Below are 25497 nucleotides of genomic sequence, written 5' to 3'. Positions count from 1 at the left end.
AAGTTACATAAAATAAGGAGGGAAGGGTTTTTTTTGCCCTATTTCAGTGCCAAACAAACAAAAACAAGAACCACTCAAAATCAGTAGTAATTTTTAAAAATTTAAGTGCAGTTGCCGTTTTAGCCTCTAGTTTCCTTTAAGTATTGGCTAATGAAGAGCCACTTGAACAATTCTCTTTCTGCTCAAGCAGCACACCAAAATGTATTTAAAACACATCACCATCACCTAAGGGCTTCTGATTTTTTTCCTAAGCATCGCTAAGGATTTCAGCAGCTTTAATCTTCAACTTACAATGAAGCATTAAAAAAACTCTTCTTCCCAACTAGCTCTGTAAGGCGCTGCTACCCAGGCAGTTCGTGTTTAAGAAGGGCAGGCACATCAAAAGGTGCAGCAAAAGAGCCATTCTGGAGTTTATTTTACTTTTTCAAAGAAGGTCACTGAAGTGTCCAACTTCAGGGGAAAAAGTCTGCGAGACAGAATCCTGATTTTGTATGCATTGCACAGGTCTTTTTCCAGTCATGGGCCACACAATGTGAGAGGTGGTATGTGCTAAAATACTAAAGACTGTACTGAAAAAAAAAAATATGACACTTGAAGTGATTTGCTCCTGTTGCTTTCCAACATCACACACAGCTGGCTATAAGGAACTACTGCTAAATTCAATCTGTGCATAGACTTGTATGAACAACGTGCTTCTCTCCTGTGAGCAGATTTCTGTGAAATCAACTGCACTGCACCCCAAATCAATAGTACATTTTAACAATCAGAAGTAAAGTTATACGTACAGCCAAAAATTCTTTGAGACGGTCTTCAATGCTTCCCTTGTGGATGGTAAATAAAGCTGCAGCAATCTGGTTGATAGCTTTTGCCAGGCAATGAATGTTGTTGCAATGCCCTGAACAAAAACATAAGGCAAATTACCTCAGCACCACGTTTGAAAATGACAGTAATTCTTTGGAAAACATCACAAAAGAATGTAAATGAAGAAGTTCTCCATGTAAATGAAGAAGCCCTCATGCCTGGACAGTATTTTCCCAAGACATCCAAAGGCTCTCAAGAGCAAAACTGTTGAATTGCTAATTGCCATCCAGAACATCTTGCCTAAAATTCACCCAGGCTTCAGAGCCCTGGAAGGTGATTACCTGACACCAGTTTTCAAGGAGAGCAGATGAACTGCTCCTCAGTAAGCCTGCAGTCTCTTCTAGGCAAATGAAGTCAAATCTACCACTTTACAACAAAATTAACAGACACTTGGGCAAGTATCTTGGGGAAGTGCTAGCACATGAAAAGGAACAGTCTTTGAAGGGGTTAACAAGTACTCAAGCATGCAAACACTGCTGACTCTTACCAATTCTTTTTGACCATTGTTGAGCACTGAGCTAATTTTTTCATTCAGTCATTTATCATAACTCCAATTTTCATGCTTGAATGGCGAGGTCAGCTGGACCCCATCACTCCACATGAGAAAAATCCATTTTCCCCCCATGCATATCACTGTGAAATTACTTCAAATTAATTATGTCTGTCATTTCATTGCCAAATTTACTCAGTATCATAGTAAGTCTCTGCAGCTTTTCACTCCTCTAATACCCTCAATAACTTTCCATGATATGAAAATTTTCTCATCTCACTCCTCAGCCCCCCATCCAGGCTGGTATATGGATATGTTGACTAATAAGTCCCAGTGAAGATCCCTGTGGATCAGCGCCAGCACGCCCCCAAAATCGATACTCCTACTCGGTTTCTTATTTTTATGTGAGCATTAGTCAGGAACATCTGTTCTGCTTAATTCTGATTTAAATTTGTATTTGTTTTTGAAGAGACTGGTTTGGTTTTGTTTTTGTTTTTTGTTTTTTTTTAAGTGACTTCATGTCTCTGGCTGTAGAAAAAGCATCAGCCAGGGAATTCAGAAGAGGAACTGTTGTCTTCCAACCTACAGCAGGTTTCAAGTATTTAGAAAAGGCTGTGGTTCTTGCAGACCAGTGTTCTACTCCAGCCTCTGGTTGATAAATTAGCCCTCTAGCCTGGTATTTGATTAGCAGTTCAGATTCCTTACTGGGAACAAAAGGAAAGGTCTGTTAGTGTTTGAGCCTTTATCTGGAATGAGTGGAAGAAACAGACTTGATCTTGAAGGCAGAGGGAATGCAGACAATGCTACAGCTGTCCAAGCACTGTCTGTATTTGGGAGATAGCTCTTGCCAGATTAGAAACCTGAAACTCCTTCAAATCTGTGACTTGTTGATGGATAAATTCAGGATTTGTCCCGGGAATTTACTTCATAAAAAGCAGCATTTATTAAGTTCACATTCTGGAAATAGCATTTATATTGTTTCAAGCCAGATGTTCTACAATAAGGGTAGAACACAAGAAAAAGTAGTATTATGCAAGGAAGGCAGGAATGACAAGGTCTATTCTGTTTGTTCAGTTATTTTGGTGGAGTGAACATTTTTTCTGTATTCCTTCTGCCAGACTCTTTTCCTCTCAATAAAAGAACCCACTCAGTAAAGAATTAAGCAACGCAGAGGCCACATCTCACAAAATCAGTACCAACTCCTAATGCAGGCTTGTTTGAGTCCTAGATGGAACTTCTCTCCAGTCACACTTTCTTTCGTGCCATCTTATTAACTGGACTTACTTTTAGAACTCACAAAGCTTCGTCTGACTTCAGTTAATTTAATGTAAAGGAGCCCACGTAAACTGGGATATTTAAGCTGCATGATACAAAACAAGCAGAAGATAAGAACTATCTGCTGTTTCAGCCTGCTAAGAACCTGAGGACTAAGAGGGTATTGGGAAGAGGGAGTTTGAAGAGTGCAAACCTGCATGACCCCTACCCTGCTGGAGAACCTGTAGCTAGCCTGACTCACCTTCTTAGAAATAAATTTGCAGAGGGGTAAAGGTGAAAATATAATTACCAGTAAAAACTGCCCCCGTCCCCAGCAAGCCATACAGGCTTTGGTATGATGCTTTCAAAGGAGAAACTGGTAGCAGAAAGTCCTCCCAGGGGATTTTTTTTACAGAAATATAATCAAGGAATATATAAGACATGTGTCTTACACACATCAGCAAGTTCATTTCAACCGAGTAAAGAGGGTCAATCTGTTTGTCCTTCAACCAGCAAGTTTCTCCCTGTGCCCCTCACCAAGTCACATTAGATATTCCCTGTTCTTCCCTATATTCTGAGATTTTCATTCAGGCATCATGGCTGGGAAAAAGCTTGCAAAGACCAGTAGAAATAATGCAGGAGTGCAGATAACATGGAACAACCCTGCAGGTTACAGATTGTTCTTCCCCTTCATCAGGAAAAACTGTTAACTTGAAAACTTGTAACTTTTCAAATCCATGTTCAAGTTCTACTTATTTCATTGGATTTATCCAACTTTTTCACAACTGGAAAAGGCTACACTGTCTTTTTAAAATGAAACTTGTTAACAGATCCCTAATCTCTCAAAACTGAACAAAAGGCTGATTAACCCCATTTAAAACAACAATCTTGGGTCTGTCAAAAAATGTGATTTGCATACCACACTAGGTGATACAAAAAACTTCCAGAATTTTTGGTATTTTCCTGGTACTTTGAACTTTCAGAAGCCAGTTTACACTTACTTGGTGAGTTACAATTTTCAGCTGATTAAAAATAAAGCAACTTGAAAAAATAATTGGAGAAAACATGCTGCACCCAGTAAATGGTTGCAGAATAAACATGGTCTTTTGTGTGAGTCATGCTACACATCACAAAGGAAATAGCTTGGACAGCTTAAAGGTGACTTTTATATGTGTTGGAACAGTTTGTCAGTGTTTTTTAAATTTAATTTTGTGAGAAAGAGAACTTTTTTTGGTGGATTATATGCAAAGAATTTCCTTGAGGCAAAGATTATTTTTTTTAAACAAGAAAGCTGAACTACTGTGCGGGAAATCTGTTCACAGCTTACACCTTCCAGATTGTGTTTTCAAAACTTCATGCTTGGTCATATGAACAGCATATTAAATATAGAAAAGACACCTTGTTTGACTGGCCCAAAGCCAGAGTAAAGATTACTAAAATACTATACTTAGACTACAGAGACTATATTATTACATAATAAGCCTCACACTAGTTAATGCAGACTGTGTGCTCCAGCAATTCCACATTCTAGGACAAGATTGCCCCCTACAGTATCCAAACTGTTCTGAAAATTTCAAGCACAAACCTGCTTTTCCATAGAAAGTTATCTCAAACAGGAGTTAAGTAAATGCTATTTAAAATACTTTCAGAAGAACTTGCCTGGATGAGGGCTAACTGATCTTGAAATTTTGTTTACCATAAAATGTAATGAAACATTGAAAGCAAATGGACCCAGGAGGCTACCAGGACTATTGTGAGGAGAGCATTCCCAGCAAATATTGAGGTGACCCCACATTACCTTCGATGGCAGGGCTGTACTGAGACATCACATTACTAGCCAGAGTCGGCAAGGAGACAGCCACGAAGACCATGAGCAGGCAAGCAATTTTATATTCTTCTTCTGGACTAATGTTTTCTAAAAACAAAAATAAGGAAGTTCTGTCATTGAAGAAGTCACCTTGAAATATTTCCTTTCAGCTGCAGGTAGATTAGAATGTAAAATGTTCAACCCAACCGAGAAATAAACCCAAAACTAACAGACAACTTTTGTACTGTGGAAGGACGAATATGATGTCAGTTGTGCCAAAAGACACAGGGTGGAGCTGCAAAATGTCCAGTCTGATATCTATGAGAACAAAGGGAAGCCAGTGCCACCCTCTCACTTTTAACCATTTAGTTACTAAGACTTCATTCTGTTGAGCAGAATAGTAACCTTTTCAGGCTGGTGTAAATCCATTTACTGCTCTGAGGTGAGGAGAGCTTCCCCTGCACTCTCCCTTTGGCAAATGAACAGAGGGTGACCATGAACTCACCCTAAATCCCACAAAACCTTGTGCTTTCAAAAAATAGCAGCAGCATCACACATTAGCATAAGATTAATTTAAAACAAGTCAACAATGGTGACACACAGAACTTGTCTCTATGCAAGCTGAATTACTAAAAGGAAAATATTTCAGACTGCAAAGGTAAGCATCAAAATATAAGATCATAAACAGTCATGAGAATATACAGAAATTCCCTCCTGTTCACCCAGCCTAAACATTTGAAAATAATCCATTTTAAATGCCCTTTTAGAACAAGGTATCTTACAAAGATTACTTCTGTATATACATTATATACTTTCTATATACATATAACAGCACTGGGTTGTGGGGTTTTTAAGGTGCACAAAGAAATTGTGCTTGACACTTAAGTTCAAATATTGAAATGCCCCTCAAAATTATCTGTGTTTTCCTCTCCCAAAATAACTACTATTAATGCTCAGTAAGGAAGATAGGGAAAAAAGCTGAAGAGTGTCAAAAAGCACTTAGGAGCCTTAATTCAGGTCTTTGAACACGCCAGAATAAACAAAACTGAAAAGCTTGGACAGCAGTGCCTTAAAGCAAATAAGAGGAAGCACTATGCATGTTAGAGCATTAACATGTTTATTTTAGCATGTTTTCCCTCCATGTTAACACTTGTACAACACACTGGTAACACAGTGTTGTGAAATTCATGCAGCACATTCAGCTGACATTTCGACTCCTATTGCTTACTTAGGTGACAGGTTTGTTACAGATCTGTGAACAGAACTCATCTGTAGTTGTTCACAAGACAGTCCTGTTGTCCCTGTCCTTAAATTGCAGGAGTTTTCCCCATTCAACTCCTTCAGCATCTGCCCATTATCCTTTTCTAGGTCAACAAGTCAATTCATGTGTATTTGAAAAGACTGTCAAGCTAACAATCAGCAGGCACAAATAATTCATGCTCTTACGCCATTTATGAAGTTCATTGAAGGAATACAAAGGCCTCAAGATACACAAGTTTCCCCCCAGCACTGTAAACACTTCTATGCCTGGGTATATTTACTTTTTTTTTGCTCCACCACTTTTTTATTTATTTATTTATTTTTTTTTTTAAATTTGTATTTTTTAAATTGGAACTTCTTACCTGATTTTTGGGAAGACAGTGCTACAACCAAGGCAGGATCAATCTCACAGGGCAATCCAGCAGCTGATGACAGTTCATATACATTCATTGCCACCTGACGCAAGAACAAAGACAACACTGAATGATTTTGTGTAGAGATGATGAAGCACAGTTTGCTGCCATGTTTAAAATGTTCACATTAAAGTTTGAGGCACTAAGGAATTTCAGAGATTTGGCAAAAATAAGAGGGAGACTCTGGATTTTGTTTGTTTCTAACCTACACTGAGCAGCTGGGTCAGTACTTTGTGCACCAGATTGTAATTTCTGTGTGTCAAGACAAACAAAGCTTGTATACTTTCCTACATGAGCTCCAAAGAAAACACCCTGACTTCCAATCAGCTCTTTCTACAGCTTTCTTTAATGTTCAGAAGAAACTAACATATCTTTTCTACCAGGTCCAAAGTATCAGCTCACATCTGCAAACACAGTATTTTTAAACAAAAGCGAAAAGTCACAACCTGGTGAAACAGAGTAAGGCAGAAATCTCACAGCATTCAAATTCCATACAGATTCAGTGTTCAGAGATTTCAAGCACAAGGAATTAGACTCCACATGCCCCTAACATTTGGAGGAACTAAGAACATCTTGAAATGTATTCCATTTTCCATGCTACCCAGGGATGTATCTTTTATTACCATTAACAAGCGTTCACCACAGTTGTTTTCTTCCCTTTCCATTTACTATTTTAACAAAGTTTCTGAAACCATAGTTCAGATGAATCTCTGGAAAAACAGGTCTACACCAAATAAAAAGGACTACAGGAAGCACTAGCAATGTGCCATACTAGCATTATTATCTGAGAAGTTCTACACTCTGCCCATAAATTCTCACGTATGGTTGAGCAGCTGCACGTAACAAACATTGTGCAGACTATCCTTATTTTTGTGCTCCAGCCTGGCACCTGGACAAGGGCTGGTTCACAGCCAACAGCTTAAAAAGAATCATAGAATCATAAAATAGTTGGAAGAGACCTTAAAGATCATCCTGTTCCAACCTCCTGCCACGGGCAGGGACACCTTCAGCTAGACCAGATTGCTCCAAGCCCTCTCCAACCTGGCCTTGAACAGTGCCAGGGGTGGGGCATCCACAGCTTCTCTGGGCAACCTGGTGCCTCAACACCCTCACAGTAAAGACTTTTTTCCTAATATCCAGTCTAAAACTACTCTCAGTTTGAAGCCATTCTGCCTTGTCCTGTCACTACATGCACTGTGGAACAAATAACAGCCTGTTTCGAAAAGCCTGTATAGATAGCCCAACAATTTAATATTAAAAACATTCAAGTAAAAGGAGAAGAAATCCTTATTTTGACAGTCATCCCAAATAATAAGTTTCAGGGATAGAAAAATAAAAATAACATTTCATAACAAGTATTCATTTCATAAACAGCTTTAAAACTATTTATGTTTGGCTTGGTAAATTTAGTACATAGGAAATCACTATGTTATTATGTCCTAAAATATGCCCAATAGGGCAATTCTCCCAATCCACTGTACAATGCCTTGTGAAGATCTGTCTGTTGACATGTCTTCATTTAAGGCAAAACAAAGTTTGCCTCATTGTCCCAAAAGAAGGCTTTGTTGCCTATAATTGCACTGCTGTATGTGAGGAGGCCAGGACAAAGCTCAGAGCTGCTGATTGTCCCACAGGCTCCCAGCACAGTCCTGGCCCTTCCAACGAGCTGTTTGCAAGACACAGCTCTGGCAGAGATCCGGGGGAGCACATGGGAGAGCAACCAGTATTCCAAACCAGTACTGTGGGCAGGATGACACTGGTTTGGCTTCTTCCCCACGCAGAGTCCTCCAGCACTGCCCAGGCAAGCCGTGCACCCTCCAACCCGCCCACACGGCATCGCGCCCACCACGACACGGGACATCTGCGGTGGCACCACGTGAACATCAGCATGGGAGTGTCCCACAGCATTCAGAGGTCATTTCAGACACTCCTAACTAGAAAAAACCCACACCAACACACGAAATAGGTGGGTTTAACAATCACAGCAGAGCTGCAGCAGACAAGAGAAAACCAACAGCCAAATATCACGTGAAGCAGAAGCAACCAGGTGGTGCTGCATGGCAAGAGCCAGACTGCAGTGCTCAGCAGGGCTTTGTTTAGCAGTAGGTAGCTTTCTTTTTTGCCATCCAGTGATGGATTTTTTTCCCATCCAATCATTCCAGTGAGTGTAAATAACTCCACTGAATTCCAGAAAATCAGTAGCCAGCACTACGCTCTCTTGTATCTGCTGATACAAATGAGTTCAGCAACATCTCTGGAGATCCACTGAAATGTTTACAATGATCATCAGCTTAAAAATATATCAGTGGTAAAATACTGTCTTTGATGATTACTGCTGCAGCCTTTATCCTACCCTATTTTTCAGCACTCCTTTGATACCAAGAGGGTGTAAGAAGCTTTCTGAGAAGATCAAGCAAAGGAAGCAGTGAACTTCCCTTCTCATCTCCTCTGGATGCTGATTCCTCAGGTTCAATAATGGAATGGATGCTTTGGTGATCAATAATTTTTTCTTTAAAAAGGCTTTTATTGAAAAGTGCAAAGGCAACTTGCATCATTTTAATGTAATTTTTATGATGAGCCTGTACACTTTAGGTTACTTTTCCATGGCATTTCCACAGAATTCCTCTACTGTGGTATGAATTGCAAAGTTTTCTGTGACATCAAATATTCATGGCTGATTTATTAGCATGTGGTTATATTTTGGATTGAAATAGCACGTGAAATTTCAGTAACTTGGTCTGAAAATAAGTCAGAATATAACTGCTAAACCGTGTCTTTTGAATCATGAGGCCCACGATTGACTCTGAACCTTTAAAAGAAAAGGATGTTTCCTATTTAGTGAATCTTCATTCACAACGAACTTGGTTTCTTTCCTCAAGGTTAATAGCAAAATGCAAATTTCAAGTTCAGGAATAACAACACATTTCTGGCCATTAAAAACAATACTTTGCTCAAGAGCAGATTTCTAAAAGTTGTTTCTCTAAAAGAGAGTTGTCCAATGTATATCCCACCACACATTTTCTACAAATCAAACTGCTGCAATACCATTAAGAAACAGGAATCCTTCACACACTCCAACCTGCAATAAGAGATTAAAACCCACCCACTGTGCATCTGTGTCCAGAAGTTATGAGATGTGTCAACAAGAGGTTTTGGATAGGACCATACTATCATTCAGAAGCAAAGTACCTTATTTAAGCTGCTAACTTTTTTTTTTCCCCCCCAGACAGTGGTTTCACAAGAATTCTCAATTTAAGGTCAAACTTGCAGCTTTTACATGCACAGAGCTCCAACCACATAAAAGTTCAGTTTTACCAGTTGCTCACACCATGAAGCTGCTCTGCATTCTTCTTTTTACTGCTTAGTCACGTTTTAACACTTGATAAATTTTGCTCTTAATTCTTTCTGTGAGAGTTCTCAAATGTGATCACAGGCAGATAAAGACTTGTGCCTATCCTTTCAGTTGGCTGTAATTTTTTCCCCAGAGCATTAGGAGGCTGCAGATCCACAACTACTAAGCTCTTGGATAAAAAAGGGGCATTTTTTGTGCCTGGATTTTTGACACTAAGCATGAAAGTCTTGCCCCTTGCATATTTTCAGTAAGCTCCAAAACGACTCCATCACCCTTTCAGCCAAACATTACCTTCATATCAGTTTCTCTTGGAATGTGATCTTTGAAGTCCTCAATGGAACTTACAAGGAAAGGAATGTGGTAGGATAAGACCTAAGAGACAAAAACACATACAAAATGAGAAAGATGACTTTCCATGTTAATGATCAGTTAAGACACTACCATTATTTTACTGGACTTATTTCCTTTTTAATGAGTTCTTTTTTTGCATCTGAATTTGCTCGTGGATTTAAGACATCAAATGCAAATGCAAATTTACAAATGCAAATTAACAAATGCAAAATCAAGCTCTTTCAAGCAAAATGAAATAAAAGCTTTTAAAATGTACTAAACACATTGAGAACACTGAGAGGCAATGTTCTAAATTAAAACCTGTATGTTTTAATGGACCATTTCTCTGAACAGTACTCAAAAATAGATTCCCCCACCCCAACCTGCAGTTCAAAGTTATGGCTGAGTATTGCCATTCTACCCACAGGTCAAAGAGGCAGCATTCCTAAACAGTGAAGCTTCAAAAATCTGCTATCATTCTATTTAATTAAATACAATGAAAACAATTTTTTATTTATTATATATTAAGAACATATTTCGTTCTTCCTTACATCTCTAAGTGCTTCCTGTGCCAATGATCGAAAAGACAAGATAACACCAATAATTGTCATTCTCTTCAAAACACTGTCGACAGCTGAAAAGAGAACAATGAACAAGGTGCTGATGTTTAGCAACTCAGTTCTTCAAATAAGAGAAAGGAAATATTTAAAGCACAGAAAACAGCAAGGTACTGAAACAATGGCATTCCTTATAAGAGCCAAAATAAACAGTGCTAAAGCAGGCTTTATAGCTGAATCCACAGTGGGATTTTCAGTAGAAGACTATCAAGTGGTGAAACCTGGTACACACAGGTGTCAGTGCTGGATGTTAATACTGGTTCAGTGCTTTCTTGAGGCATTTTTGGCCTTTATAATCTCTTTATAATATTTTTTTTTTTGCTATAGCTATGTGTTATTATTCCCCAAAAGATGCTCAAAGCTCATCACTGCTATGTGCACTAATTAACACTGAAATCTCACTTTGTCTGCACGTGAGAGGACTAGAAAAGTTTGAAAATATCCATCAGTTTACACAATCTCACGTACATTTTGCTGCTTCTGTGTACTTAATACAGAGAAATCAATTTTTCTACTTTTCTTTACCAAGACAACTATAAAAACCAACTCTATGTTTAGAAGGACCTCGCTGGTTACCCACATGATAATCTTTTAAAGAGCGCTGCCATCTGGTCTGGCTTGTCGAAGCTGGTCCTCATTTGTGTTAGAACTTCAACATTCTCCACCACAAGTTTCTGTGAAGAAGCAAGGATTCAGGTCAGCTAGAGACTTGGGCATGTTAACTGGGTAAATGCCTGATTGAAGATATTTTGGTCCAGCAGAAAGGCAACTAACCCCCTGGGGTACAGATACACCCACTGTGTTCATAACAGGGCTAAAACATCAATATTACTGTCAGATAATACTCTACACAAAAGGAAGCTCTGAATCAAAACCCAGAGGATCAGATATCCTTTGGAACATGATTTTTATTTTGAGCAATGTGTATTACTTCTGAAAGCAAAGGAATGAAACTCAGACAATAGCTCCTCATGCCATTCAGCTTTTCACAAGAAAAGTACACATGTATCAATAAAAATGCCAATTCACAAACTAATCCATTCTTTTGGGGTGCTCCTCTCACTAGCTATGCTGAAATTTAATGCTGGTGAAATTACAAAGTGAAATTGAGAATGCAAGAGTCAGATTGTTCAGTCTTGGTGCAGTTTACTTGAAAATTTTTTCCATTATAATATAAAATGAAAACAAAGATATTCATTCAAGTTCTAACACCTTAGCCTGAAACAGTTAAACTCAAGTGCAGCAGTTTTCAGGTCAGTTTGACCAAACAAAAAAGGAAATATGTGTCTCTTTCTATTTTTTAACAGTTCTCAGACACTCAACTTGTACCATTAGGGTAAATGTGGTAACTTTCCTGAAATCATTCTCTAAACATGTATCAGAATTAGTTTTACACGAGAGAGATTGCATAATCCCACCTATAAAATGTCAGATTCAAAAAGGATGCTTGCTAATAGAGGAACTTATGTTGTGCCAAGCAGTATTTTTAAACTCTCTTCAAGCAAGAAGAGGGTAGTTTATTCTTACCCAAACTATTTTTGCAGTCTGAGTGCATAGTACCCTATTTCAGAAATGGAAAATATGATTATCTCTCTTTAGACAGAAGACAACCAATGGCAAAGAAAACGTAGATCTTTTGTGTGCTTCTGAACATCGAAGGAAGTTCTTCCTTTTGTTTGAAGATTTCAATTAGTGCTTTTTTATACTAAGCAATATCAAGGTAAAAAAGAGGGAGGGAGAAACAAAGATATGCTGGATTGGGGGTGGCATTCCAAAATGGTTATTAACAGTTTTATTTTTCAAGTGGATGCATTCCAATCCATCTTAATTAGCATCTGTGTTTGGGGGAAGAAAGCAAGAGATGCTTCTCAGTACTCTCTTGAGGAGCCAACTGCACCTCAGCCAAGGAAATGAATGTTTTATTACTTCATTTTTTCCCTCCAAATAGGTGGTCACGTGCATGTGGATCTACATTATGCTCTGGTCTCCCTCAGCAGCACCAGAAAACATGAGATTTCAGACACAATTTAAAGTTCCTTTTAAAAAAATACAGAGCTCCAATGTAAATTGCGCTGATTTCGAGGAGGTATGACAACTGCTCAGTAAGTGCACAACTAGAGTAGGCCTGGTCTGCTAATAATAATAAATTATTGAGGAAAAAATAAATGAATGTTCCTTAGATCACTGATGTATTCATTTGCATTTTTAAAAACAGAGCATGAAGAAATAGGTACAAAAAACTCCATATTGTAATTAGTGGTTAAATATACTGAAAATTAAGAGATGTAATTACAACTTGGAATTAAATTTGGAAACGACACTAAAAGAAAAAGTCATATGAAAAGCAAATCTATGCCAATTAGTGACATTTTAATACTATGACTATCCTGGGAAATTAGTACATATTATTAAATTTATTAAAACCTCTTTCCAGGAACAGTTAATTACAGAGGCACCAACTGGGTCCCCTGTCATTGTCTGCTGTTTTGAATACACATGAAATTACCTTCCTTGATATGCCTGTACTTCCAAGTTTTTTTTTCATGGCACCAACTGTATTATTTGTCTGTGTTACTGTAGATATGAGGTTTATTTATCAGAATACAGACATTCATAATACATGGTTACTGTTGAGGGAGAGGGAAAGATACACCTAAAATTGAGGAAAGCTATCAAAGAAAAAAACGACCTGAAGTCTCCCATCTATGTAGACTAAACAACAGATGCTGACACACATGGTAAAGAAAGGAAGTCCTTAGATAAGAGTTAAGTCCTTAGATTAGACTTAAATAAGTCTAAGATAGATTTCAGATTTTTATGCTAAGTTTGGAGAATCAACAGTCTTGGTATCTAACACAGAAATCTATCACAGTCTGCCCATTCAGCTGCTGGACAGCGTGGGGTACACAGGTACTACACGTGCAAACAAACTACCAACAAAAAGAGTAAAATTCACAGCTTGATCAGTTTGTTTGATGCAGTTATTTCCAAAAAATGGCACAGCTAAGAAAACTACCTGTCTTCCCACCCACCAGTTTCCCAAGGTTACCTTAAGCTCAGCAACCTGTGACGAGATGTGCCACATCAGACTTTCACTGAGGAACTTCATGCCATATGGTCCCAGGAGTTCAGAAAGGGCTCTCATTTCTGAGAAATAAAAGAAACTGTTCTACTTCAAACATTCCTTCTTCAGTTATTTGTATCTAGCAAGGGTGTTTTAACTGCAGAAATGTTTTACCCTGCAGCAGAATTTTAGATACAGGAACTTGTACGGTGATGGAACTGAGGCAGCCAGTAGTCAGCAATGCACCCAATACCCACCTGTGTAGCTTAAATGCAACAATTCCAATAGGACCAAAAATTGGAAAAGCAAAACAAGAGGTAGCACGAATAAAAAGTACTTAAATACTACTGAAAGTTAACAAATGTTAATTCTAAGACTTAACAATAACAGTTGCTCTAAGAGCTGCTGTTATACCAATTACTGAAGCAATACAATAACAATCCCACACAAGCATTCAGCAGAAATATCAAAGTTTACCTGATATGTCAGAATATTCCTCAGCATTAAATGTCAACTCATTTTCTGTAGGCAAATTCACAAATGCCTTCATGGCTGGGAAATATGCTATGTGACCATTGCTGACTTGCCGTAGCAAAGTTTCCAAATACCTTATCAGAAAGGGAAAAAGTTTGAGATGAAAAGACACAAGGTCATGGACACCTTACGCAGATAAAGCATAGTTGTGTGACAAGGAACAGCAAAGCCCACACACTGAAGTTTTATTTTTATAGTTCAACTAGATGTCTGTATCTTACTCTACATCTCATCCCTATAAAAACTGAATTTCACGACAGGCAAACCTTAAACTGCTTTTAACAGGTATTAGGAGAAGTAAATTTGTGATGCTGGAAACTTCAGCAAATTTAAATAACTCCACTTCTCCAATTCTATATTTTTCATTAACAAAAAAACCCCCAAACTCTAAAAAACTTGTAACAAGCATTCATGTCATGACTTACCAATTTGTGTACAGACTGGTAATGGTTGGCTCACCATGACTATCTAAATGCTGGGTTTGCTGAAGCAGAACGTTGTTAAACACTCGTGTAATGTCAATCTGCACATAATTCTCTATTGACTGCAGCACTGTCATATAGGCTCTCACACTGGTCAGCAGCTCTGAAGGCTTTGCAATCTCTTGTGTTGCTTGGTTATACATAGTCATTCCAACAATTGACCTTTTGGAAACAAAAGAATTGGAAACAAATACATTTGTTTATTGGTAAAATTCAACAAGGATGCAGCTACAGAGATGGTTTTGTATCCACAGCTTTTAACAGAATGCACAGAATGGTTTGGGTTGGAAGGGACCTTAAAGACCATCAAGTTCCAACTCCCCTGCCATGGGCAGGATCACCTTTCCCTAGGCCGGGTCACTAAGAGCTCCAGCCTGCCCTGGAACATATCCAGGGATGGAAAATTTTTATTTTCCTTGAATACTTCTCCAATCCAAAAGTATAGAACTCTGATCAATGCAAATACTACACCAGCACCTCTAAAAACAGTTCTGGATGCCAAAGACAACTGTATCTGTGGTTCCAGCAAAAATTTCATGACACTAAGAAAACTCACTGAGTCTTTTTTCAAAAAAGCTTTTTTTCCCCCCTAATATATACACAGGAGCAATCCACACTGCACAAGACTTATACAACAACTGTTCTGGTAAACAGATTACTGTTAAAGATTCTTAAAATGCAAAACTTCTGGGAAATGCAATCATGTATTGAAGTGTTCAAAGCATATTAACTAAGGCAAAAATTATTTGACCAAAGCTGCTGTCATAGTTTTAGTTTGAAATATCTGTAAAAAACCACAGAGCAATAGTAATGTCTGAATTAAAAATATATCTTTTAAGTAAATAAATAGGAATCCTATTAATGAAAAATGAATCTCCCTTTAGCTAATACAGCTAATACAGATTTTTATCTGTAACCAAAAAGTCCAGACTTACTTAATTGGTTCAAATTTTCACTATAAATAAAACTGGGCTTCTACTAATAGATGTTCTACACATTAGGAAAGCTTTCAAGCCAGAGCAGAACTGCACAAAGGACTGTGTATTCCTTTTAAACATACATGGGCTTGATTCAGTATGTCCCTAAAAGCTGGTCCTCAAGCAAACAGCATGAGGTCATTAAAAGCAAAGTCTTCTTAATAAAAAAATACTTGATGTAGTGTTCATTTTAAGCTTATAATGGTCTCAGACTTTCAGAGTTAAGCTTTTAAGTGGTACGTGCTTTTCAAAGGCAGGAACAGCAACAACAACAACAAATTGGTAGATTACTACCTTCAGAGGTGAGCAGGATGAGTTATTCTGGAGGAGAACATCAGATTATTTAAAGTAATGCTTTTGTTGCCACTTGGGTATATGTAAATAAGCACTTTCAAGAGTTTGTTTCTGAGGCAGTCTCTTATTTCAAAATCAATTCAAAATTGGTATAATAACAAGATTTAGTGGCATAATAATCCCTAGTGCCAACACACATGAGCAGGTTAAAAGAGTAAACAAATCCTAACAGTGAAACACTAATACTATGTTTAAAGGAAACTGCAAGCCTCTGAAAGAAATACCACTTAAAGATCTGACAAATAATTATAAATGGAGCATTTAATTAGTTTGGCTAGTAAGTCTTATTTCTTTCATGAGGCAAGTAAAAGGAAAGCAGTCCTGGACAGTCATCTGCCTGTCACTTCAGCTCCAATCCACAAGCCAAAAGTTAAAATAAGCACAGGTGACCAACATTGGTTTAAGTTCATAAACTTGAAGATAATAGCTGATTTTCATGAAGTTATTTTCACTTTTATGCTACCTGGTCTTATTTGAAAGACTGGAATGCTCCAGTGCCCTAATACTATATCTTGATTATTAAAGCTATTAACTCTTATACTCTGCTTCAAATATATAACTAGTAATCTTTGGCATAAAATACATCTGGGATAGCTGGGTGGTTTAAAATGAAGTCCTCTCCAGTAGTTGCCATTTGCCTATTTCTGTGAAAAATGATGTAAAGATCAAAGGAAGAACAGACAGGAATATTAGGTGGCAACAATTTTTATTAAAAAAAGTAACCAAAATATGTTCTCAGCTGGCTTTGTCAGGTTCTGATTTTAAGGTTTCCTTTCAGCAAGGCACTGAAAGTGAACTCCAACACTTGAAACAATCCAGCATTGTGCAAAAGAATGGTGGGAAGACAAGTCTTTATAAATGCCCAAAACCAGGCATCACCAACTCCCACAATATACATAGGACTAGGAATGCAGGATCTGGCTCTTAAACAGATGGTTTGCATTTCAACATATTTTAAGACACCAACTGTCAATTGTCTATGTCTGCCCACGTAACTTAATAATCATTTAGTTTGAATTTGACTCATGATTTTCTTAATCCACTTTTAAACCCTCATTTAACGTAGTAAGTAAACAGTATTTCCAACATAAATCAGCAAGGGTTCATCTTGTGCATCAGTGTTGCCAACTCTGCGATGTTTCTTACTTGGTAAAGCGGATTTCCAGGTGAGACGTTAAGTATTCCCTTGGGGTAAACGTGTGTTCCCAAACCACCATGTTCGGCACGTAATTGATTGAGAAGCAGAGCTCGGAAAGTGCAGTGTGCAGTTTGTCCAGGCTTTAGGAACAGACAAGAAGAAATTAAGGCAAATTTTTAATGTAACGTTAAGTACACATTATCACGGAAAGCACACACTGAATGGATAAGGCCTGAAAAGCAGGTACAAGTCTAACTCTTCATCATCTTCTGCTTTGAGACACTTCTCTAGCGTGTTTAAAAGCAGTATTTTGGCTAAGAACGCATCCTACAACTGCATATTGATCTGCATCACATAGACAGATATGAGATTGATTCTTTTAATATATATACATCTTTTTTTTTTTCCCCTCAAAAGAACAGATTGGTGTTTTGTCCCTAACTGATCTAAGGAATACAAGTACTAAAAAAAAAAAAATATTGGGGGAGGGAATCTGAAGCTACAAGTAAGCTCTTTTCCCTCAACTTCTCTAATCTTTAGTGGTACCTTGGAATTTTTAGGATTTCTAGCTTTTTGTATATTTTAAAGGAGCCGTGTAGCAATTATAGATTTTTAGTACAATTATATAGTCTGTCACACTTTATAATTGTAGTTTACACTTAGCCAATCCTATTAGCCTATTTCATATTGAATTTTGTAAATTCTTTAAGTTTGTTTAAACTCCTTTCAAGGCAGGCCTTCATTCTGTTGAAGAACATTTGCACCCCGGGCCTGAACAACAAGATGCCATCACAGTCAAAGAAACCTTTGAGCCTGGAACCTTGGAGAAGCTCCAAAAGACGGTACCTATTCCTACCTTCTCATCTCTTACACCCCCCAAACTGTGCTTATTAACCTTTCCTCTTCTCTCTTTCAGGTGTTTTATTTTTTTAATTTTGCTATTGATTTATTGTTCTCAATTTTTCTACAACCACTAGAGCCACAACTCCAACTCAGGAGCCAAAGGTAGTCAACAGTCTTGGAGCAGCAACAACTGTCTGATCCTTTCTGGTCAGGAAAGAAAACAGCCATGGGGATAAATTCAAGAGAAACACATTGCTAATGCTGTATGGAACAGAAAAGAAGCATCATATGCTCACAAACTACAAAGCTGCCATATTTACAGTCAATTAAACTAAAAAAAAAAGCAAAAAGCATTCAGTAGGTAAAACACATATGTTTTGACTTGGGATTCAAGGTGAAAGGAAGAGAAGAGATGGCTTACTTTGTCACAACCAATCTGTTTTTTCTCATGCTTTCTACTCCTGGTTTCTCCCTCTCAGGTTCTCCTTTCTTTCCAGTCTGTTTTTTTGACTTCTTGTTCACCGCTTGACTGATAGTTTTGGCACAATGCTTTGGCAGCAACTAGTAAACAAAAAGAAATAGGTCCTCCAAATTAAAATCCAATTTTTTAGCAGACTTCATAACAGAAGTAACACATGCTTCCTTTGACTAAGAACTCACATTTCTAGTATTAAAAATTCTTCTTCAAACTACCCTGAATTTCATAAAAGAAAACTGCCCCAAAACACAGAGAAAAAAGTGAACAGGAAGTAGAACCATAAAAATTCAGGAAGCTGAAAAATCTCAGAGGAGAATTAAAGCAGACACAGCCACCCTCACCTGGTCACTCAGTGTACATTGCTCTGTGCAAATGTCTGTGATGAGATTTCGAGCTTGCTTAGCCATTTCATCCAGGAACATGTTACACAAGGACAGGCTACGATCTCCAATGTGATGTCGCTGTTACAAGGGAAAAATGGAAGCAGATTTTCAGTTTCCCACTAGTCCTACAACGTTCACACAAAACATGTTGCATGCAAGAGAACAGTTCACTAAGGGGTACAACCAGGGTATAACAAATTAAGAATAAATAATTAATACTAATAGATAATTAATTATGAATAATTAACAACCAGGGATAATAAAGGAATTAGCCCTCAATAATATTGACATCGGGATATTATTTCTCTTTAGAAGCAATTTGAAAAGTGACATTTTCAAAGTCACTGACATGACATACTATCACTAAAAATATCTGTTGTAAAAGGAGGCAAAAAAAAGATTTTTAACTAGTAGGTTTTCATGTTTAATTTTGGAGTAAATCTACTTTAACATGTCCAATTACCAAGGTCTCTCAATGTCCTCTTCATTAATTTGTGGCAGCACTAAATCTATGGACAAAAGAGCATGCAACTCAAGCCATAAGAGAAAGCAGTGTCTTTCAGACCACTGAAAAAGTCAATAATAAAGCCTGGCTGCATTAATTTCTGCATTCAGTTCCTTTGTCACTGGATCTGCACAAGCACAGCCTCTGTCTCGCTGAAATCTTCCTTTCACCACTGCTGTTTCCTTTAGAGCCACACCACCACACACTGTACACAGCACAGCCAAAATTATTTTTCCAAAATGATAATAGTTGCTAAGTCATACAATTCAGACATTGAATTCTGAGTGCTGCTGGCTGTGACAAAATGTCCTTGCTGCAGCTGAATGAACAGTAACTGCTGTCCAGTGGACTTTGGCTACTGATTCTTTACTGTTACTATAATTGTTCTCAAAGACATCTCTTGTCCTGAAGGGAAGCTTTCCTGGAAACCTTTTAGTGGCTGTCTACTATAAATAGCATTTGCAGCTCCTTATACAAGGGAAGTAATGATACAGACATGCTATTGCAATGGAGTTTAGCAGAAAAGAATTTCATGTTTAAATAAGAAAAATCCATATTGTGCATATTACACTAAATCTTATTGATCTCGTTGTTTCAGATGAGCACTGTTAAGAATGAAAACAAACTTTCATGAGCACTACATAAAAACAGCCAAGTTAATCCCAGAGTAACTCCAAAGTCAACGCACAAATGTACAAAAGAATTCCCTCAGAATCAAACTGCTTCCTTGAACAAAGGATCCATTTCTTCCAGCAACACCCCAGTTTTTCATTTTTAACTCTAACCAGCGAGGTCTTGCCTTACCCAGTTCTTACCAAAGCAAATGCTTGCATTGTATTGTGTATCTTTATTTTTCTTTCTTACTGAAGAAACACTATTTATTATAAGCCATACAGAGACCCCCTACTTCCTATTTCCTTTTCCTAACTATGAAATCATAAACCATTTGACAGGAAAAACTGTTGCTTCCAAGTTTTACCAGGCATATGGGATTTATTAGCATCTAAGCCTGAATGACACCAGAAAAGTCATCTAACATTTGCATCTTAGCTAATCTCTCTTTAAAGCAAAGATGGTAATATCTTCTCACTTCACAGAAGGATTTGTAGATCTGTGAGTGAAGAATCACGTAACAAGCAATCTATTTGTTTTACTTCTACTTTTACCACTCTCCTCCCTCAAATTTCATTTTGCCACAACGACCACCTTCTTGCAGTGCTCAGTTCTAGTTCACTCCACTTTGAATGAGAGATGAAAAACAACAAGACAATGTATTTAAAAATTACCTCTTCAGGGCACAGTTCATGGGTACAGCTCATGAAGTGAGTACAAAGCAGTGGGAATGCAATTGAGTATCTCGACTGAGAGGGAAGCTCCAAGCACTGCTGAAACATCTTCTCAAAAGCACGACTATAAAAACTAATCAGAAAGAATCAGTTATTAATCAGACATTTAAATGCAATACATATATAATTTTGCTGCAAATTAAGTTTACTTCACTAATCAAACGTGCTATTAGCGCCAATTTCTAGTTATATCAAGAACTGTCCCATGCTTTAATAATTTTTTTCATCATCATTTGTTTTCTGCATTCACTTCTTATGCATTTTATTTGCACATCTCTATTATTATCCTCATCATTGTCACATTTTTATTCTGATGTTTGCCACATAAGGACTGCAAAAACTTGCACTTTTTGCAAAAAAGTATTAATGTAGAATCTGCAAACGAGCCCAGATGAATTCTGATACTCCTTGAAGGATCTCTCTAACAGATGTTTAGAAATACCTTTTTCAAATTAATTTTTCTGGAAAACAGAAATGCCATCTTTTTTCTCCCACTGGCCTATCTTCCTATGGATTTTGCCACTTAAAAGTTACACTTGCAAGGACAAATCAATCAAGAAACGATAAAAAAGTTGAGTAGCATACCAAAATATAGAAAGATCTGAGGTTTCAACCAACATCTCCACCAAAGAATCTACCATTTTCGTGTGGAAAATGATGGTGTTCATCATTTTGCCCAGTTCTCTGTGGTCTGCAAGACCAAGCGAAGCTTTAGAAACACTGGTGTAGGCCTGGAAAGACACACAAAAAAATCTGCTGTTACATGTGCAGCTGGTTTTTCTTTTCAAATTCCATAGCTATTGCCCAGTTCTAGGACACCTGGGTACTCAAAGACTGTGCATGTTCCACTTTTATGTTTCTACTAGAGCCTAAAATAAAAAACAAGCAAACTGACTTTCAATGAAAGTCTCCAAATGTCATTTGAATACATTTGTGTATTCAAATTGCTGTCATTTGTGACAGCAATTCACAGACAAACTGTTAAACAAATGTATTGACAAAACACAAATGTGCACTTGTAAGCCCTCCCTTGACAACGTGGGCAGACTGAATCACACCCTGCACAGCCGCCAAACGGCTCAGCATCAACACGTCCTATTTCTGAGCTGTTACAAACACCCCAAAGGATGATTTGCAAAAATCATGCCAAGCACACAAAGTTATATCAAAATGTAGCAAATTTTCTCTTTAAATCTTTGTTTGATTTTTAAGAGGAGGTTATTTTTAGGCAGCCTTTCACCCACTTGCAGTCTGAGAGTAATCAAGAAGAGCAGTAATTTAGGAAACATTTAGGCTTTAAGTTAGTGACGTGCCGTGTATATTTACCAAGTCTTACCTGCAATCTAAACCAGTCTAATCTCATTCCTCTGAAGTCAAATACCTCTCCATCTTCAACTGCATCAGGGAGAAACACAGAATAGAAAACCTTTAGGAAAACAACTACAAATTCAGATATACTATATCAGACCTTCTAAAAAACCCCAAAGTACTAAAGAATGATTTGGGTAATGAACCTCATGCTTTTACCCAAAAATTTCCATCCAGCATAATCATGCTCATAGGAATTAAAATATTTACATGGAAATATGTGTAATATCTTTTCTATATTAAATACGTAAAAAAAATTTGAAATATATAAATTATTAGAATATATTACTACCCAACAGCATTCTTCAAAAGCTCTACCTGTATGAAACTGCCCTGGAAAAGGGACACACCACAAGAAGCAGATACAGTAACAAAAGAGAATCAAGGGAACAAATGCAGTTTATACAAGTTATCTGCTTCTACTGATTGCATGAAACAAAACCTTTCAGAGGAATCTGCCAGTCTGTTAGCATTTTTCCAAGTTCATTTAAACTTACCTTGTTTCACACTTAGTGAAGTCATTGTGTTTACAAAAGAGGACATGATGATTGATTCATCCTCTGGGCACACTGAAAGATTCTAAAATAAATGTTATTATTATTATTATTATGAAACCATGTCAGCACCCATGCCCCATTTATCAGTCTGACAAAAACTTAATCGATAGAATTTATGGAATATTTCAAATAGTGCTACTTAAAGCTTTTAAATTAAAAGCTTTCACTTTTTAATTCACTGGTTGGTGACAAATACCTAGGAAAATTTGTTTCCAAACCAAAGTTGCTCAAAACAGGAAAATCTGTCAGTAAATGTAACTATGCATTTTCTGTCCTGTATGCAAAGAAAACCTGGCCAAGGCAGGATACAATGGAGGCCACTTCAGCATCACTTTGCTTCCAAAAAACCCTCTCACAACTTTTTTTTTACTAACATGGACTTGACCTGAAAAATGTGCTATTGGGTTGTCAAATTTTACAAAATGCAACATAAATCTTTTCACTTTCAGCAACTAATAGGGTCACATTTCTATCAAATAATACAATATAGAAGTTTCTCTTAATTCCAGCAATGACTGACATTTTATCCTAAAGGCTGAAAAAACCCAAATTACCACTCAATCACTTGGCTAGTCTCATGCCTGATACCTGTTATGAATTAATGACAACTAAAATTCAAGCCCATTTTTTTATCCTTGTTTCAGTTTGGGCTCCATCTAGTGGGGTCACTAAGGAATGAAACCAAAGCAGTTCAGAAAGTTTATCATTTCTTAGTTGGGCTAAATACGACAAAGTTTCTACAACCCTCCTTCAGTGACAGTACCTGTTCCACCGTTTCTAAACACAACAGTGCTTGATAATAATAATTTATATATGAATACTTATATATATTAAATTCACATCATTCATAATGGTATGAAGCTATGTCAGGGGACATTCAGATTGTGCATTAGGGAAAGGTTTTTCACCCAGAGGGTGGTTGGGCACTGGAACAGGGTCCCCAGGGCAGTGGTCACAGCCCTAAGCCTAAAAGAGTTCCAGGAGCATTTGGACAATGCTCTCAGGCACAGGGTGTGACTCTTGAGGATGGTCCTGGGCAGGGCCAGGAGTTGGACTTGGATGATCTTTGTGGGTCCCTTCCAACTGAGGATATTCTATGATTCTAAACAGAAACTAAAAGCCCAACTCTATATCCTAGGATTAAACAGTAATTTAATTTGCTTTATTCCGTAAAGTTCATCAAACCCCACAAACCAGGATGCATTTTGTGAAGTCACTTTGGACAAAGAGCCCTTTTGAAAACTTGCATTTGGGAACCCAGCCCCACAGTGCTGCCATACCTGCACGAGCTCGTTTAAGACCACAGCATCAAAGCCAGAGAGATACTGCACGTAGTATCTCTGCATCACCGGGCCGTATTTCCGCACGTGCGCTCGCAGCTCCTCCATGTAGAATATGAGCTCGGCTATGTGCCTGGTCAGGAGGGGAAACCATACAGATACCACATCAGTGCAACGCTTCTCAAGGTTGTTTCCTCCTATACCTTGCTTTTAAAACAATTACCAGTAGGTAATTTCGGTATGAAGATATTTGTTCCCATCGTAGCATAGGTCATTTACTCCGCAAGGTAAAATCCACTCAACGGGAGCTAAGTTAGCACCACAGTGATCCTCAAAAATATAACTATTCATCACTTTTTTTGATTAAGAAGCCTTTTTGTAACATTCAGTTTGAAAAAGCTTTTTTTCTCAAAAAGTGGTTACACCTGAAAAATACAACTGTAATAACTGCTTTTCTCTTTTGGGTTTTGTTTTTTCCTCCAAGCCATGAGGTTGGTCAGTAGTTGCACAGGCCATTTCAGGGAGGCTCTGGGATCTTCATCCTTCCTTAGCATCTAAATCCAGTGAAGCTATAAATGGCCTTGTGATTGTCACTTGTCTAAATTCCTGCAGTCCTTCAGTTCAACTTTGTGTTCAGTAATCTTCAGAACAACTCAGTTTCCTGCCTATCCACATATGTAAGATCTTGTAATCACCTTTCTCGTTTTTACCATCTGTTTATGGTGATATTAACGCAGTCATAAATTACATGAATAAAGCTTAACTGACTTGAAAGAGTTTTGCCACAAGAGACATTCTACAAATCCACAAATTAAGCTTTTTGACACTTTTCTTGCCTCCTCCACTGATTTAACAATGCAAAATCAGTAACACTGAAGAGACATGATAAAGCTTTATTTTTGCTTATTCAAAGTAAAAAAAGGTATAAAACTTATATAAAATACTTTTATTTTATAAATTAATTTTTACTGATATCCTCCAGTTTCTAAGGCAGTACTTTTAGTTTCCTATTTTGATGGGAATCTTAATATTCCCAGGTAAAAATTTTCTCAACAGTCTCAACTCTTCTCTATAGCCATCTTTTTCTGAGGCTCCCTTGCCTTGAAATGTATTTTGTCTGTGAAATTCTAACAGTTAGGGTATAACACTAAAACTGCACATACTTATCTATGAAATCATCTGCGCTCTTCTTTGGCATGTTATCTGCATGACGGAGAAGCCAAATAATTTCATCACGAGCAAAGGATAATGCCATAAATACAAAAAGTGCCTGAAAAAGAAAAATGGTTCACAAGCTTATAGATAAAATAGTTGGACAGCTTGTGCACGTTAAGAGGCAACTAGTCTCTAACACCGAATTATTTAAACAACTCAGTAGGTTTGCTAAGAGTGAAGTGTGGGATTCTTTTCTCCCCCAAACAAACTCAGTATGATCACTGAGAAACACACTGTAAGACTGTACAAATGCAAACCATAAGAGGCATCATTACCTTGGGGCCCAGCAGGCCTGGTTGATCAGACAGGACAGTGGCCAGCTCTTTGAGTGCAGAACGTAAAAACTTGCGTCTCTCTCTGTGCATTGACCCGCTGCATCAAGAGAACAATGCCAGACATCACCCACTGTGCTAGTCACAGAACATTGGATTTTCTAAAACATTTAAGCCCAAGCATAGGCAGATTACATTATATCACCTTCACAAGTCTAGAACTTTGAAGATGGTGGTTCAATTTAAATTGGCATCCCCATCACTACATTGTATATTCCCAAAGTATCATTAAATTTGAACCCTAACTTCTCTGCCCC

General features: G+C 37.6%; 1 protein-coding gene across 6 annotated transcripts in view; it reads right to left on the bottom strand.

The window, feature by feature from the left end:
- NCKAP1 (NCK associated protein 1) overlaps positions 1–25497 on the bottom strand; it is a 61466-nt gene that overhangs the window by 3219 nt on the left and 32750 nt on the right. For 5 of the 6 annotated variants that reach the window (XM_027887879.1, XM_027887880.1, XM_027887878.1 and 2 more), the window contains 19 exons: positions 25184–25280; positions 24857–24963; positions 23694–23826; positions 22354–22435; positions 21825–21883; positions 21074–21219; positions 20429–20561; positions 18596–18715; positions 18198–18337; positions 16942–17073; positions 14408–14626; positions 13926–14056; positions 13434–13531; positions 10965–11058; positions 10319–10401; positions 9729–9809; positions 6035–6128; positions 4404–4520; positions 786–895 (listed from right to left, as the gene is read on the bottom strand). In XM_027887879.1, coding sequence (XP_027743680.1) covers positions 786–895; positions 4404–4520; positions 6035–6128; positions 9729–9809; positions 10319–10401; positions 10965–11058; positions 13434–13531; positions 13926–14056; positions 14408–14626; positions 16942–17073; positions 18198–18337; positions 18596–18715; positions 20429–20561; positions 21074–21219; positions 21825–21883; positions 22354–22435; positions 23694–23826; positions 24857–24963; positions 25184–25280 — 2176 coding nt within the window. Of the gene's footprint in view, positions 1–785; positions 896–4403; positions 4521–6034; positions 6129–8291; positions 8303–9701; positions 9810–10318; positions 10402–10964; positions 11059–13433; positions 13532–13925; positions 14057–14407; positions 14627–16941; positions 17074–18197; positions 18338–18595; positions 18716–20428; positions 20562–21073; positions 21220–21824; positions 21884–22353; positions 22436–23693; positions 23827–24856; positions 24964–25183; positions 25281–25497 lie in introns of those variants that run through there. The other variant, XM_027887883.1, reaches the window with a different exon arrangement.

The sequence above is a fragment of the Empidonax traillii genome, unplaced genomic scaffold (assembly GCF_003031625.1).
Source record: "Empidonax traillii isolate 1590-97213 ecotype Southwest subspecies unplaced genomic scaffold, ASM303162v1 scaffold223:size1722714, whole genome shotgun sequence".
Taxonomy (NCBI): domain Eukaryota; kingdom Metazoa; phylum Chordata; class Aves; order Passeriformes; family Tyrannidae; genus Empidonax; species Empidonax traillii.
Note: the sequence above shows the minus strand (reverse complement) of the source record. Positions and strands in the feature narration are given on the sequence as shown.